Below are 16,239 nucleotides of genomic sequence, written 5' to 3' on the forward strand. Positions count from 1 at the left end.
GTCAACATTGTGGTGGGATGACATTTCTGTTTTTAGACTAGTCAATTAAAATTGAAAGGCAACATTAAACCTGCAATTTTAAGTTGGCAAAGAACTTCTGAGATATATACAGTATACATCTAGCATGTACAGGGCAGCATTAGCCTAAATTTGGCATTGTGTTTGGGTCCACCTGACAAATGTCAAATCGAGTATAAAGTGTCCTTTTAGTTCCCAAGAAAAATATCTGGCTCCTAAGCTGCTAAACTGTAAATTATGTTCACCAGCTCACTACATGTATCAGTCTGTTTGGTGCCGGGCAGTGAGAATATAGGTCGGCTGCAGCCATAAAAAATATTAATTATATAGTTTGACATTCACTGTGCACAACATCTGTGGCATGTCTGTCCATCCTGGAAGAGAGATCCCTCTTCTGCTGCTCTTCCCGAGCTTTCTTACATTTTGTGTAGATTGTAAAGCCCCTTGTAGCAAATCTGTGATTTGCGATATTGGGCTATGCAAGTAAAAAAGAAAAAAAGACTTAAAATTCCCTCTGCTTGTGTAACACCTCGCTGTGGTTTCCTGTGCCTTAATGCAGACAGAGGGAGACTCCTGTGTCTCTGTGCATCAAAGTGTGTTATCAGAGTATGGATGGAAGGGAGTGATGAAAAAGAATAAAATGTGCTCAGTCAGCCTACTCTGGAAAAACAGCAGTAAAACAAAATGTCCAACAAGCCACATACACACTAATCCAAGAGCAAAATACCAGAGAATTTTAAAGATATAAAGCCACGCACTAACGCTGGACAGAGGGAGTCAATTGCCTGGTAACTACCTCCATTATTACTACTCCTGTTGCTACTCGTACGACGACTCCATCATCACAACTTCGACCAAGCTTCTTAGAACAACCACTATGGCCTGAAAGTACACAATACTGTTAAAAGGATGATACAGTAATTTAGTATTTCATACCAACAGCTTCCATAACATCCCTGTCTGAAAGAAATGGTGTTTATATATAGGAAAATGCTGCCTAGATTATTTTTATGATGGCCTTCAGGCACTTACAGGTTGGTTGAAGATTACACTCTTGGTTTAAAAGTAAAGCTTCAACAGTGACTTGAAGCACAAGAAACCAGTCTTTTCCTACCCAAAGTGCCTTTGTTGCCTGAACTCAATCACATGCAGGACTCAGGATGTGAACCCTTGTCTCCAGTGTCAGACCTTGTGTGTATCCATCAGTCATCTGACTCGTCCGTGTTATAAAAGTGTGCCACTTCTTTTGCTCAAAAATAAAAACATTACTGTGAACATAATACAGGCAGCGACTATGTTTCTCAAAGCAACATATTTGACATAAATTATACACGTTTTTGCTAGGAGACGTCATCCATAAAGTTGGGCCACGAGAAACAGATTACAAAAAAAAAAGAATGGTCAAAACCTGAAGCAGCACCGAACCACACACCCTGACAGCATCGATCTGCATGTTTATACTGTTCCTACATGACCTATACACTGACATCTGATCAAGTGGCCTTTGCATTGACATCTAGTCTTGATAGGCATCTCATTATGTTGATGTGGAACACAGCACATCCCAGATCCAGGAAAGCAAGGCCAGGGATGGGTGTTATTAAAAGGGCAACATTAAATAAAAGATATTAATTATTAAATCTCTTCTTGCAAGGGGAGAAATGCTAGTTCTTGCTACTTTGCATTTGTGCCAGGCAGCTTGAGACAGGAGGAGAAGGACGTTTTGATTTGCTGGGCATAGTTTGTGTTTTATATATTTTTTTTTAAGAATGAGATCAAGCTGTAGGTACTGCATTTACATAAGGGTCAATTCTGGTAACACTATAAACCAGATCACCTCCATTTGTGATCCAGTTGCACTCTGATCACTATTCATTCTTGGTGCATCATAACACATTTTCTTTACCCAGATATGACCGATGGAGGTAAATGGGGTCAAAAGCCAAATTCATAGTTAATGTAAGGGATTAAAAGGTAACTGTGTTCTGGTACAGAAGGACGGTAAGCTATAGGTGTATAAAGCTGAAATTCTATCCATTTAAATGATAACTTTATTAGTGTACCACCATGCAATCGCTACACTACTGAAAGTCTTCCTCTTGAATATCGTCTCCACTGTCAAGTTCCAAACTGGCATCAGAGATGCAGAACAAAACAACAATCACAGTTCTGGAAGTTGCACCGTAGCTCCACTGATGGTGTAGCCATGACCTGTACTTACATTTTTTCCCAAACAGTTTCCTCAAAGCCTGTACACCTACCCCTGTGGTTTACTCCCTTAACACTGAACTGTAACACCAGTTTTACTGAAGCTCCAAAGATGCTGCAATGTGCTGTACAGCTGCCATAATGCAACTCCATAATGTCTTTCACTAGACTGGTAAACGTCCACGTCTCATCCACTCCACAGTTGATAATACTGGCTTTTTGTTTCACTCTGAGATAACCCTAATGACGTCATGAGTGCTATTTTCTCCGACTTAAAAAAAAAATCATTATATAACTGTCTTCACAGGCTGAGTAGTACTTCTCATTATGAGTAAACTGATCTAAAATCAGTGCCCAGTGAACATGACAACAGTACTGGCAGTATAGCTATAGTATAGTAACATAAGGCTGAGGGAGTAAGAAATCACACAACCACAATCTAGAAAATAATGTAAAGCTCATTAAAATGGCCACATTAAACACTCCGACTGTCCAGGTGTGTGATCTCACAAGGATTGTATGTGAAATGTTGATTTTCTATCTCAATACAAATTGCATTGGGTGCTGATAGGTGTTGGTGAACGATTCCGTTTCTCCGCCCAAAACAATTTGCATGCTAATTACTATTTTAGGCATTGCATTTTGCATCATGAATTTAAGGCTGGACTGTCACTGAAGCTTAATCAACACTTCAGCAGCTACCAAAAGTTTTAAAATCAACCGCAAAGGCAAAGTCTCAAAAACTAAACAGAGTCATTCGATTTCAAATGAAAACCGGCTTTGACGTGTTCCAGCTCAATCCAACACTTCTGTCTATAGAAAATATAAAAAAGTTAAATTCTGTCATCTTTACTGAATCAAATATCACTAAACATTTGGCTTAACACCTCAATATCTGTAATCCAATGAGTGCTGAAGCGGTCATGTAGCATTTTGTGATCAACTTGGGAAAGCTTAGGCTTGTTTTTTATGTTATTGTGCAGAGATGATGATAGTTAGGGGTAGGCATAAAACATGTTTAGAATTTGATTTAAACAATGTAACTGAGAAAAATACCAACTGCAATATCTTATCTAGTTTTATATCAACATTAATACTACTGGTTATGAACGTACTGTATGTCCAGATAATAAAACAGAATAAAAGTGACAAAGGGGTTTGCAATCTTTAAGCTGAAACATCCAAATTCAAACATATATCTCAGCTCTTCTATGAATATTATTCCTGTTAAGGTGAAGCCTACAACAGCATTCAGGGGATATTAATACTTTTCATTTAAGTCCAGAGTGATTTGATTCCTTTAGGCTTACAAACTCTTATTAGAGGGAACTAATATAACCTTCAGCCAAATTAAAGGCAAACAAATGACAAATTGACCAAATGACTGATTAAACTGTCTTGAAGTAAACAAGGTACTGCAAGCCTTACAGAAGGAACCTCCAACATAAAGTCCTATAGGCAAATATCACAGGTTTCTTGGTCTTAGAGTTGAAATGATTAGCTGATTAATCAATCAAGAAAAAATTAGTCAGCAATGTTGATATTCAATGCCATTTTAAAAGCTTTTTTTTTAAACAAAAATCCCTCAAATTCTCCAGTTCCAGCTTGGAAAGTACATTTCCCTGTCTATGTTCTATTATAAACATATTTAGCATGATTTGATTGGAGTTGGACTGTTAACCAAAACACAGTGTCTCAGTATGTCAGCAGTGGGAAATCGTGATGGGCAGTTTTTAGAAATTTCTATTTCCGGTCCAAACAACTGATTCATTGACAAAATAATCGACAGTTACAGCCCTAATGGCTCCAGCTCTCCATGACGTACAAGCTTGGATTTTACTGTATACTGTATTAAGACTTGATTTGGTGCACCTTTGGGTGATCACCATACCCACCCTTCACATTTCCTGGTGCGGAGACAGTTACAGAGAGGAGAGAGTGGAGGGGAGAGTGGCGTCTCTGCTCCCAGATCTCTTTCCCGTTCCCTATTTTGGGGTGAGGGTCTTGTTTATGGAGGATATCTGAGATGTGCGTAAACATGGACTCAGCAGACACAAGGAGTCTCAGCTGTTGCTGATTAATCATCATAAGGCCCTTTTGCTCACTATAGATGTCAGTGGTATCTGAGGGGGGAATCCCTGCTGGAGCACCCATAGGCCCGCACTACAACTTATATAGGGGTACATGGGTCTGCGTGTCTAGATGCTTTTTTGTCTTTTCTGAAATGAATATCCATAACTGACCTCGGAAAGCACTCTTTCGTGGCCTGCCATAATAAAAGCTAAAGATTCCTACATAAAAACTAGAAATCCAGGTGTTCGGTCAACGAGCAGCAGGACGGGCTGGGCCGGCTCCAGCAGCCGGTATCTGTTACTTGCACTGACAGACGCCCATTATTTTAATGGCACACCCATTAGACGGTATCACGAATCCATTTCAGCCCGTTGCAATTGATCATATCTGCCCAATAATGAGGAGCAATAGGAGTAGATGGAGAGGTTAAAGCCTCAGCAGAATGAGGCGCCCCGGAGTGATGGACCTCATCCAGCTCACACAAGCTTTCGACTGGATTTGTAGCTACATGGATCTTAAAATGCATCAAATGTGGTTAATGCAATCTGTCACATATTTAATTAACAGGCCTACCTGTTTTGTCACCGATGGGACTGTAGGTCGCATCACTCATTAACATTCAGTTGATTTAATATCTGAGAGTTTGCATCATCTGTTTATTACACATACCTGGATTTGTATTCCGGGGAGTTTGTGTAGAAACTGCGAAATAGCTCCTGTCCGCCTCCTTTATTACGGTTTTGCTGCTCAGATCAACCTGCCAACAGTCTCTAAATAATCTCGCTGATTGGATCTCGAGTCAAACGTGCTCCAAATCCCCCGGTGAAGCCGCCGTGTCGTCCTCATGCACGGAGAAGCAGGTCCCCAGCCTGCTCGGTATTGGCGATTGGATCAAATCGGCCAGAGGTGATCGCCTTTCGTCCTCTCTGCCTTGGCGCCCTCCTCCCCAGATCCTCCTTCTCTGACGGGGTCGCAAAGCTGTCAGTGACGAGGGAGGAGGAGGAGGGGGGCTCGATATTTTAAGGTTTCACCCTCAGCAGAGATGGATCTTCTGAGCCAGCCCGCACGGCTCTCCCTCCTCCTGCAAGCCGTGAATCAGCGCTCTTCTCCTCCTCCTCCTCCTCCTCCTCTCTCCACTGCGATATGATGTGGCTCCTGTAGATGGACGCCGCCGTTAAGCTCCTGTTTGCCGGTTGTCTCCTCTACGGAAACGGCACACCGCAATTAAAAATGAACACAGTCTTACATTATCAGCCGTGCATACCCCCTTTACTTTCCCAGGACTGGCTGACGGACTTGGCGCACCATCGGAATGAGTGTCTGTCTCTGCGCTGGCTGCCAGCCACCCAGTCTCTGGAGCTGTCGGCGAAGGCCGGAGACGATCTTTATCAATGAATCGTCATCCTCAGATAATTACTATTAATATTAGGCCTCCCCTCACGCGACAGAGGTGTGAAATGGTTGCGCCCTACAGCCCCACGCCTCCCGTTTCTAAAAGCCACAGGCTCGGTTAGGCGCGCAACTACGTCACTATCAGCTGAGAGAAGAAACCTGCAACACAAACCATGACCATCATCTAGACACTCAACCCACAATGACAAGTGATCGCGATGGAGGGAGGGGAGTAAAACAGTATGATTAAGGAAGCACTTATTCTGCCTCTAGAAACTCTGTCTGTAGGTCTGATGCTGCTAATTCAAGAAAAGTGTCAACAGGAAGATGATCACTAATATTTTGGCCACATGCCACAAATACCACAGGCTGACAACGCATGTATAAATGCAGAGGTTTTAAATATTCAGACTTGTTAATATCCATGGAAAATGCACCAGATTCTCCATATGCGTCTACACGACTGCGTTGATGCACAGCAGGCAGGATTGTAGACATATGTACAAAGGATTGGTTTTACTTTATTGTGTATTGATGCGGTTTTCTACTTTATAGCTTGTGTATATCTTAGTTAACTGGTTGCTTGTTCATTTGTACAGTAGCCGTGTTTCGCTGTGGAATTAATAAAGTGAAGTACTTTATCAAATCACATAAGGCTAAATGTAAGGTCTACTGAGAGAGCTTTTCATGTCAAACTCGTGGAAGTAACAAAAAGATGCATCTTAATGGACTAATATTCTGTCATTAAGTGTGGATGTGCTACACAGACGGAATATTAGGAGAAACTGTGCGCAACAGTCTGTGGCCACATATGAAAGGTTATATTTATCAACACTAGGTGTTATTTCTTTGATTAAGGACTCGAATATCAATTCATATAATTGTTTGAGTTAACCGTCTTCTAGTGGGAGATATTTAGAAATCAGTCAGGTATCGATGTTCCCGTCTATCTCGCCAAGAAAACACAAGCGCACTTCCCAAAATCTTAAACTAAACTTGTGTCGCTTCTTGTAGTTGTGTTGCACAAGCCAGTGATCCTACCTCGCCACTGGATGCCAGCAGATAATGAGCTTCACTGGGCACACGGTCCTTGATGCAACACAATCAGCCCCATAACCACTGCTGATGAGACAGACAAAGCCTCAGACAGGAGAGCAGGAGGATGTTGACACCGCCACCACCTCTAATTATAGCATCATACAGGCCTGAAGCATCATTATGAAGGACCCTAAACTGTTCCAGGGAAAGGCAAACTATGTGAAATTAATACAAGTATTTAAATGTCTTAAATCAATTAGCTATGAATCAATAATGAATTATGGTTAATCCACCCAGAAACAACGTGGAGAGACATAAAGCTGTCCTCTTATTGCAGTCTCTTTCTTTAGGGATGGAGCCTATATGCAGAGCAGGAACAAATCTATTGGATTCAAATTTAATTACAAAGTCAGACAGTGTGGTACAGAAACTTATTAGCCTGCTCAGATTTCAGATTTTCTGGTGAAAAAGAGTGGAGGGAGAGAGGTGTCATCAGGAGAGTTAAACCCTCACAATACGTTTGGGTCTGCCGAGTCTGTCCAGCTTCCTCCCCCGCCATCGGATCCAGGAACAAATCTATTGGATTCAAATTTAATTACAAAGTCAGACAGTGTGGTACAGAAACTTATTAGCCTGCTCAGATTTCAGATTTTCTGGTGAAAAAGAGTGGAGGGAGAGAGGTGTCATCAGGAGAGTTAACACCGACACCCCCCGGGGTGCCGTCCACTTACATCAGCGATGAACAGTGAAGTTGTGAAATCAGGAAGGTAGAGTCACCTCACATCAGGATCTGAAGACCTAAAAGCTGGAGGGCCACTTCCTGTCACCAGTCACAGTGTGTGGAGGAGGGTGGTGTGATGGTGGGATCAGACACGGTGTAAAGCACCAGGCCACTGGAGGGCTCAGCCACTAACCTGAATCAAAATATGGCCAGTATAACTGAATTATACAAGAAATTCTCACTTGCCACGACAGCTGTCTGGCCATGCAAATAGTGCTGGATGTATTTGCCAAGTTTTTGAGAAATGTCTTAGACATTTCTGCCTTTACCCCAGCGGGATGCATATGGATCAAATTTTCTATGTCTTATTCACAACTCTGAAGAATGAAACTGAAGAACTTCAAAAGCAATAATCCCTTTCCAGAAGGTGTTCTAGTTACTCTGGGACAACAGTCGCCAGATAGGACTTGTCTACTGTGGGGACCCACCAACCCATAAAAGAACCTCTGTCCCAGGTTCTGCTTTTGTTTCCACTGCCCCCTGCTTGTTGTGGAGATGAGTGCCTGAACAAAATTTTTGCCCCCCTCACGAGGCAGGAGTCTGGGGGCAACTGTGGTTCAATGGGTGGAGCAGTCGTCTCCCAACTGGAGGGTCGGAGGTTCAAATCTCGGTGCCTGCAGTCCACATGTCTAAGTGTTCTTGGGCAAGACACTGAACCCCCAACTTGCCCCCGATGGCGCCACAGATGGCTGCCTCAGTTCTGTACCGGAAACAAATTCCTTGTGTGTAACATACTTGGCCAAAATAAAGGTGATTAAATTAAGTTCCAGGAACAGGCGGGTACTCACAGAGCTGTCGCTCATGATTGGCTAATGCCTTCATCGTGTCTCAAGTACTCGCATTACAAGTATGGTGTGTGAACATACACTCATACGAGACTACAGCGTTCTACTTGTTCAGCAGCTGTTTCATAAACTGCTCATACATTCCCTGTTAGTGGCAGATTTTGTTCCACACATGACAAACAAGCATCAGGGGTCACCCATGCTCTCTGCTCAGCTGTTTATATTCATCAGTCTCACCCTTGTGTAAACGGTGACCAACACAGGGAAAAATGCAGTGGAAATAGAAGCAGGGTTCCATTGGATTATGGGCATGGGAAGCTTCAGGTTATGGATTAAGTTCTGTGATGTAAAAGCACTAAAAATCTTATGCTTGTGACCCCTTTATTCACAGCTGTCTATACTCGACCCCTGTCACAGCTTGTACGTCTACAAGTTGTGAGCAGTTCAATAAAAAGACCAGTCTTCTCCTATCATGTCAGTTAATCTGCAGAAAACCTTTTCAAGGTTTTAAAAGATAAAACTGTAAAGCCAAAACAGATTTACTTAATTCTGGATGCAAATCATTGCAATTAATTTCTTCTCAGCCTGAAAATCTCAAAACCTGGAAGGAATAAAACCAAAACAAATGAAACTATAGCAGCTAATCATATAAGCAGTGGGGTCAGGATTTCCTAAGGGGCTTGGATATAAACCTAAAGGCATCATAAGATTATTACAAAAAGAAAATACTTTCATACGCGCAAAATTGTTTATTCTTCCTTCTAATCAAGCCCCTAGAGAAGGAGAATCACACACCTAGTCTACACTACTAACAAAAGGAAGGCTCACAAGCAGATATTGCTTCATTTTGAGGGGTCAAAAGCCAAAAGGGCTGTGAACCACTGCACTAGAACATCAGCTCTCAGACCTGCGTGCACTGCCTTGATAAGTTGCTATGTACATAACCATATTCTTTATATAAGGCTACATAACCTTGACTCTTCTGCACTAATAACTTCTCCTCAAACAAAACCCTGATAGTCCATAAATATACAGAGTGCAATGTAGATAGAGGGGAGCCCTATGCTATGCTTGCACACAGTTTGTATGCAGCTCAAATAATATCCATAGAGACCAGCTTTTGTCCTTTTATAGTATAGCTGTCTATGGAGAGTGCCCCCTCTGCAGCAGCAGCTATTAGAACTCAGCATTCAGTGGTTAATTGGTCTGGAAAATATTTGATGGGTGAGAGAGATACCCACACTGACTCACTTACATCACAGAGGCTGTGCAGACAAGATGAGTGTAGGACACTGGACTCCACACTCATCTCCCCCATGTCTTATTGTGCTGAGTGAAAGAAAAACAGAAGGAAGGGATGAAGGGAAGACAGCCAAAAGTGATTGAGAGGTCAGCTCTTATAAGGGTTTTAGCTTGTGTGCTGGCTGACACTGCTTGGCCCCCCACTGCCCAACAGCTACATCTCCATGGCAACGTGCAGCCCCTGGTCCTGGGGAGAGTGGAAGTGACGGCGGCGATCTGTGTGCATTCCTTTGTTCTGCGTGGACTATCCCTCAGCTGCCAAGCGTCTGTCTATTTATAGAAATGAAATGAGTGTGAGAGAGAGAGAGAGAATCTCCCTGCTCACTTGGCCTCCTCCCTCCATGTAGTACAAGTCTGGGTTTTTCTGTTGTTGCAGCTCACTATGACATTTCACTGAGGGTAGTAAAGGATGATGCTTTCACTGACCACAGCTTCAGTGGACTTAAATTACAACTTGGGACAAGGGACTGATAAAAAGTATTTTTATACACACACACACACACACATGCACACACAAACTATATATCTACTGCTAAAGGGGATTAATGTTACAAAATAATGTACAGTAATATATTAGTGCATTGTCACCCAACTAGACAAACACAGGAGGTTTACACAAGTATTAAACTGTGATGATACTTAAACACCCCCTCTACTTAAAAATGTTTTTATAAATTTGTATACCCTGTAAATATCTGACCAACACTACATTGACTGGTATATGTGCAGGCTTATCACTAACATGGTTAATTCAGTTTGCTGACCTGAAATGTGAGGTTCAAAACATACAAGTGCAAACTAAATTTGCCACTGGTCTCCAAAAAAACAGGACTGTGAGCAGGAGTGGGAGCCAAAGTTTTATTTTTACTTTATTTAATAATATGAGGTGAACGCAGCATTAAAGACCCGGTGGTAGCCTGGGTGCTAACAGTTAGCCTGCTGCTAATAACCCAACCTCCCGGTTTTTTGTTACCAGGCTTTAGATCAACTGAGAAAATAGAAATACTGACATACTATCAAATCTTAACCAGACCGTACACGAGCTTGGACCTCTTTTGTAGAGTTAATGCTACACTATGTGATAACAATGTAAAACCATGCCACCAGATACAAGCTAACAGCTAATATTATACAAAAACAACTCAGACATCTGTCAGTTGCTGATTTTGGTGAACAACAGACTAGTGATCAGAGTTGGTTGAGGCTCAAATATACGGCTAAATCACTTCCATTTTCCTCCTGCCATCAGATGCTAAATTTCTAATTTTATCAAGGTATTGTACAGGATAATGTCCAGGTGAAACTCAAGTAGAAGTTGGGTGATGCAGCAATACAATGACCCAAATGACCTCAAAGAAAACCCTCCTTTTGGAGTGGCCCAGACCCTAACCAAGAGAGATGCTGTGCAATATCTTCAAGAGAATCAATCACTCCAAACAACCTAAGAATCTGGCTGAACTACAAGAAGGAATGGTTAAAATTCCCCCTGAATGATGTGCTGGTGTGATCCATGGCTACCAAAAACACCTGTGTGAGGTTATTGCTGCTAAAGGAGGCTCAACCTCTTAATAATCAATCAACCAGGGAAACTCATCAGAAATGGACATTTTAGCAAAAAATAATTCTGCCATTTCTACTGTTTGGTTGTCAGCCTGGTTTGAGGATTTGCCAGGAAATCATTTTGTATTTCTCTCATGAAACTGTTTTTTTTTTTTTAGCCTTGTCCACTCTCTATGAAAAATGTCTTGTTGTCAGATAATGCCAGTGGTAATTAATCATAATCTGGAATGTGTGTGAATATGTTTGTGAAGAGGGCTTTTTCATTCATCAACAGCCAAATGGAGTGAGTGCCGACTGGTTCTTCTGCAGTTTTTCCACATGAAAGCTGTGATGATCTGGCTGCAGTTTAATATGATTCATGGAAAATCAACACCATAAAATCATAATTATTTTTATGGCCTCAGGTGTCACAGTGCTCAAATCTTCAACCAGCTACATGACTCATTTCTCGGATCGCAGTAGTTCTCTCATTTGTAGAATGACTTAATAAATAGCAAATTCAATTTTCTCTTTCTTAGACTTGTCCAATGAAAAGTTAATGGTGTTTTCACGCATTTTCAAAAAAATTAACAGTATGCAAAGGGGCTGCAGTTCTTCATACTGGGACTCCAAGTCACCACGCACCCTGACAGCTCGCACATGTTAGCAAGGCTCCTCCAGAGCGACCTGTTTGGTCCTCTCACAACTACACCCATCCTGTGCCTCCATAACGCAACTGTAATGTGCCACAATGCATCTGTTGCTTCAACACTCTCCTTCACTTCACTGGCAGTGCGCTCCATGGAAACGAGGAGAGGCAGTATGGATTAACCAGAGATTACGCATGGGTCACCAAACAGATATTCATCTGAATAAAAACCACAATGTGTATTTAAGGAGGACTTGGAGGAGAAAAAAAGAAACATTTAAAAATCTAAAAGAATACCTAGTTAAAAGCACAAATACTAAAGATAATATATCACTGTCTACAGAACTGAGTTCCATGGTAAAATCTGGCAAACATTGTAACCTTAAAGAAGAAGCTACACCCTAAAGAGTACGGACTGACTGAGTTATCGATCGTCAGAATTTCTTCTTTCCCAGTTAGAAACTGCAGTGTCATCTCTGTAGTTTTGATTTTCAGATATTGCTTTTTCTAATCAAAAGCAGCCCAGGGGCAGCCTGTGGCGCATCCAGACTAAGCGTGTGACTCACCTCTAAGATTACAGATGCACAAACACGTGGCCGCTCTAAATTTAGAGAGGCCTCTTTAGAAACACCACTTTTTTTTTTTTTTTCCTTTTTTTTTTAAATCAAGACAGAAACAGACAAGAAAACTTAGACATGATCTGCCAATGGTGATAAATTATCGATTGTTCTGCTTTGCCATTCAGACCTATTCAGAGGCAACTGCTACTTCCTGGCAGCTCTGCCTGACACTATAATCATTTTTGTAAAACCTGTGAATGAACAGAAGTCCTCACATACAAGCTGGTGTTTGTGTCCCATAAATATCGGAACCTAACAAACACTGGGTTTTAAGGTGCCTCACAAGCATAACAAAAAAAAATTTTGATTATAGAAAACATATCCCAGGACACTTTCATACAGACCTCAACACCTGCACAATATTCATTACATCTTATTTCACAGACTGAAAGAGATGAAGCAGCACCTACATTATCTGTCATTCACCAAACATTACTTATACATACCAATCTGAACACACTACAGCCAAAACCCATGTTCTTTGCTTCTGTAGGACAAAAAAAAAAAAAAAGCAAAAGGTAATACTATTTCCATTATAAACGTAATAAATCCACCGCATTGCAAAGTAATAACTGTCAGAGAAACATATTACTGTCGAAGCCTATAAAGCCTGAGGAAAGGCTGGACTGTTGCGCTATTTATTCTTTTATACCTTCAACTGGTAAATCAATGCGATACAGTTGTAAACAAAGACCCACCACATCTACAGGCTTTTGTCAAAAACAAAATGAAAGCAAAAGTAACAATTTGGATCAATAGTAGTAATTTATTGAGACATGGAAATCACACATTGATATATCTTTCCCTGCTTGGATTCTGTGTGAAAGGCTCCTGCAACAAGACACATGTGCCACCTACTGGTGGTTGTTGATCACAAACCCCTGATCAGAATGAAGAATAACCTGCCCACGGGGGACCACTCTATATTTCTGTTTGTACAACAATAAGAATCAAGAACTTCAAGGTTTTGATCTCATGTGGCACAACTGTAACCAGTAGTAGTCCAGAACAACCAGAAGACACCACAACAATGCATGCTTACAAAGCTTCAAGTCCAAGCCCTCAAGTTGCAGCGTCTGTCTTCGCCGCAGACTCCAACCATTCTTGTCAGCGCCATCCTGCTGCACTGCGTGTTACACTCTGCTGCGTCTGGTGTCCTCGAGCCTTAGCCTTTTGTGTCCTGCTTGGGCCTCTGCTGCTCCTGGTACGCCCTGGAGTCCTCCCAGGGACGAGGACCACGGATGTTCTTCCACTTGTCCAAATTCATCTCCTTTATCTTCTGCAGACAGAAGTTAATATATGAGGTTTAACTATCAGCATGTCAATGATTCATTGGTTTAAAATTCAAACCAGATAAGGATGAATAGATGAGTGTCTGACATGTACAAGGTTTCCAAGTGTCATGAGTGCAAATAAAATCTCCAGTGAACACAAAATATTTCAAAGTCATTTTATGAGTCTTTCCTCCGTTATGATGTACTTAAAAATGGCCAGATGTAGAAAATTCTGACCATCTGGTGCATAAAGCAGGTCAGAAGAGGCAGAAACGAACCTGCCAGGATGCTTCTTCAGAAGTGCTCATCAGATGCTCAAACAGCCTTGAACCCTGGATTAGGGAGGGTCTGTGTGAAACAGACATGCAAACCTACTTGACTCAAAATGTGCACCCTTATCCCCGTATTTGAATGACACCGTCTCTCCCTTCCAGTGCGGTTGTCCTTTTATAGGCCGTAATCAAACAGATCAACAGCAGAACCATCCTGTATTTGGGCATTAAGTTAACAGCACTGATGTCAAAGTGTCTATCTGCAGTGGTTTGTTGTTTAAACAACCTTAAGGCATATACTTAAACACTGGTACCAAAAAGATCTATGTTCCTTTAATTGAAGTTGCTAATAATCAACTGTCAACTAAGTAGAGACCAAATTCAGGTAAAAATGAACAATATGAAGTCATTTGTGCCGATAATCTCCATCTTCCATTCTATAAACATACTGTAGTGGTTCAAGTTACAAGTTAATGTGGGCTATGTAACAGAATACCATCAGAATGGGTAGATTACCCCAACAATACATTTATAGCTAGAGTACAAAGTTGCTTACATAACTCAAGCAGAACTTCAGCCTTGTGTGAATTGTTCATGTGTTTACTTTTAGGGTCATGTTTAAAAAGGGAAACACATAATAGACTAGCTGTTTCCTGTTTTTGGATAAGACAGGAAGCCAAGTTTGGGGATTGACGCGAGCGCCAAAAAACAAGCCGTGTGTGCATTCGAGAAAGAGACGAAAAGCAAGAACCCGGCCTGGAGGGGACTGACTGTACTGTATGGCCAACAATTCATTCTTTGACAATCCTCTTATCTAATACTTTTGTTTATTTCTGTGCAGACACGGTGATTCTGTTCTCTATCTTTCTGACTGTTGAATTATCTTGCAAATTATTGAATTGCTTTGAATTACTGTAATATTAAATAACCATCGAGATGATTTGCCTGAAAATTTAGTTCACATCAGACCTTAATCATCACCAAGTATTGATTATTCGTGTTAGGATGACATATAGTTGAATAAGAAGCATAAGAGTTGGATGCTATAAAGGCAGATACTGTCTCCAAACATCAGTGACCGCTCTGTCTCTCCTTACCTTGTACTCTTCCTCCAGCATGACTGACTGCTTCTCGACATTGACTTTGGCCGCCAGTGAAGGATCCAGCTAAACAAAGAGCAGAGGACAAATGTAATGAGATGGAGCTTTCTGAGCAGAAAGTCACCAATTTGCAACAACATGAAAATAAAACACATCAAGGACAAAAAGGCAAAGTTGGATGGGCTCCATTTGAGTTATGGATTTGGTGGGTAACAAAATTTAAAAAATTATTAGTTAGGAGAGAAATTAGAGAGTGAAGTAAGGTGAGAGGTTTATATGGTTGAAACTTTCAATTGAAGCGGTGAGAAGCCTCATTAGACGCCGTCTCCCCCTCCTGTTCTTCGCCTATTATTCCTTTAATGTATAAATAATGACATCTGCAGGGAGGTGAAGCAGTTTTCAAGTCAAATCCATAACCTTGTGTGGATGAAAACAGATACTTGAGACTTTTTCTCACCACTGCTTCTCTCAGACCTCGAGGGCGGATCCAACTCACCCTGTTTTCACTCTAAATTATTCTGCTTGATTTGGCAAAAACATCACCAGGTTTGGTAAAAATGAAGAATTTCTGTGTCAGAGGGAGAAAGAAACTTGTGCCCAATAGAGCGACTGGGGTTTTGCACTTCAAATTGATTTTACTCATGAATTGGAATGAAATGAATCCCATTCTGAATCATTACTTTTAATGAGTTCTAATATTTCATAGCAATAATGGCGCAGTTACTAGGGTGACTGATGAGCTTCATAATTCAGTGATTGATTTTTAATTAGACCTACATTACTACAGCAAATAAATAATGTATAGACTTTTTTGAAATCTTTTTAAGCCTAAGTAATTAATATAATAGTTAGTAGGGAAGTGTTATTAGCTTTTCTTCACCAGCCAGTAGCCTGAACCTCCCAAAACAAACAAACTGGGAGCATTCAGAGGTGATGAAAACTCAGAGAACCTGCTTAGGAAAGGCCTGAAAGTTCTTCTCTGGCTCCAGGCTAAAGTCAGTGACTAAAGAGACAATGCCAATTGGATCATACAATGGCTTACTTTCAGACAGTGGTTTTAATGAATTAAGGGCAAAAGAAAAAAAAAAAAAGCTGGAGAAGTGGTTTTAATCACATACATATTTACTTAATCCATGTATTTGTATTATATATCTGGATCTTTGCTCCACAAGCCTCATCAGAAGAGAG

General features: G+C 41.1%; 2 protein-coding genes across 3 annotated transcripts in view; both read right to left on the minus strand.

Moving 5' to 3' along the window:
- The window catches only part of slc8a3 (solute carrier family 8 member 3), a 98,223-nt gene extending 92,690 nt beyond the window's left edge, over window positions 1-5,533 (minus strand). For both annotated transcript variants that reach the window (XM_020622918.1, XM_020622917.1), the window contains exon 1: window positions 4,969-5,533. The gene's annotated coding sequence lies outside the window, so the exon portion shown is untranslated. The remainder of the gene's footprint in view (window positions 1-4,968) is intronic.
- Window positions 5,534-13,151: 7,618 nt separating this feature from the next.
- Window positions 13,152-16,239, minus strand: part of cox16 (cytochrome c oxidase assembly factor COX16) — a 5,235-nt gene continuing 2,147 nt past the window's right edge. Inside the window, exons 3-4 of the mRNA XM_020622973.1 lie at window positions 15,049-15,117; window positions 13,152-13,684 (exon numbers count right to left, since the gene is read on the minus strand). Coding sequence (XP_020478629.1) covers window positions 13,571-13,684; window positions 15,049-15,117 — 183 coding nt within the window. The 3' untranslated portion in view covers window positions 13,152-13,570. The remainder of the gene's footprint in view (window positions 13,685-15,048; window positions 15,118-16,239) is intronic.

Source organism: Monopterus albus, unplaced genomic scaffold, assembly GCF_001952655.1.
Source record: "Monopterus albus unplaced genomic scaffold, M_albus_1.0 scaffold290.1, whole genome shotgun sequence".
Taxonomy (NCBI): Eukaryota; Metazoa; Chordata; class Actinopteri; order Synbranchiformes; family Synbranchidae; genus Monopterus; species Monopterus albus.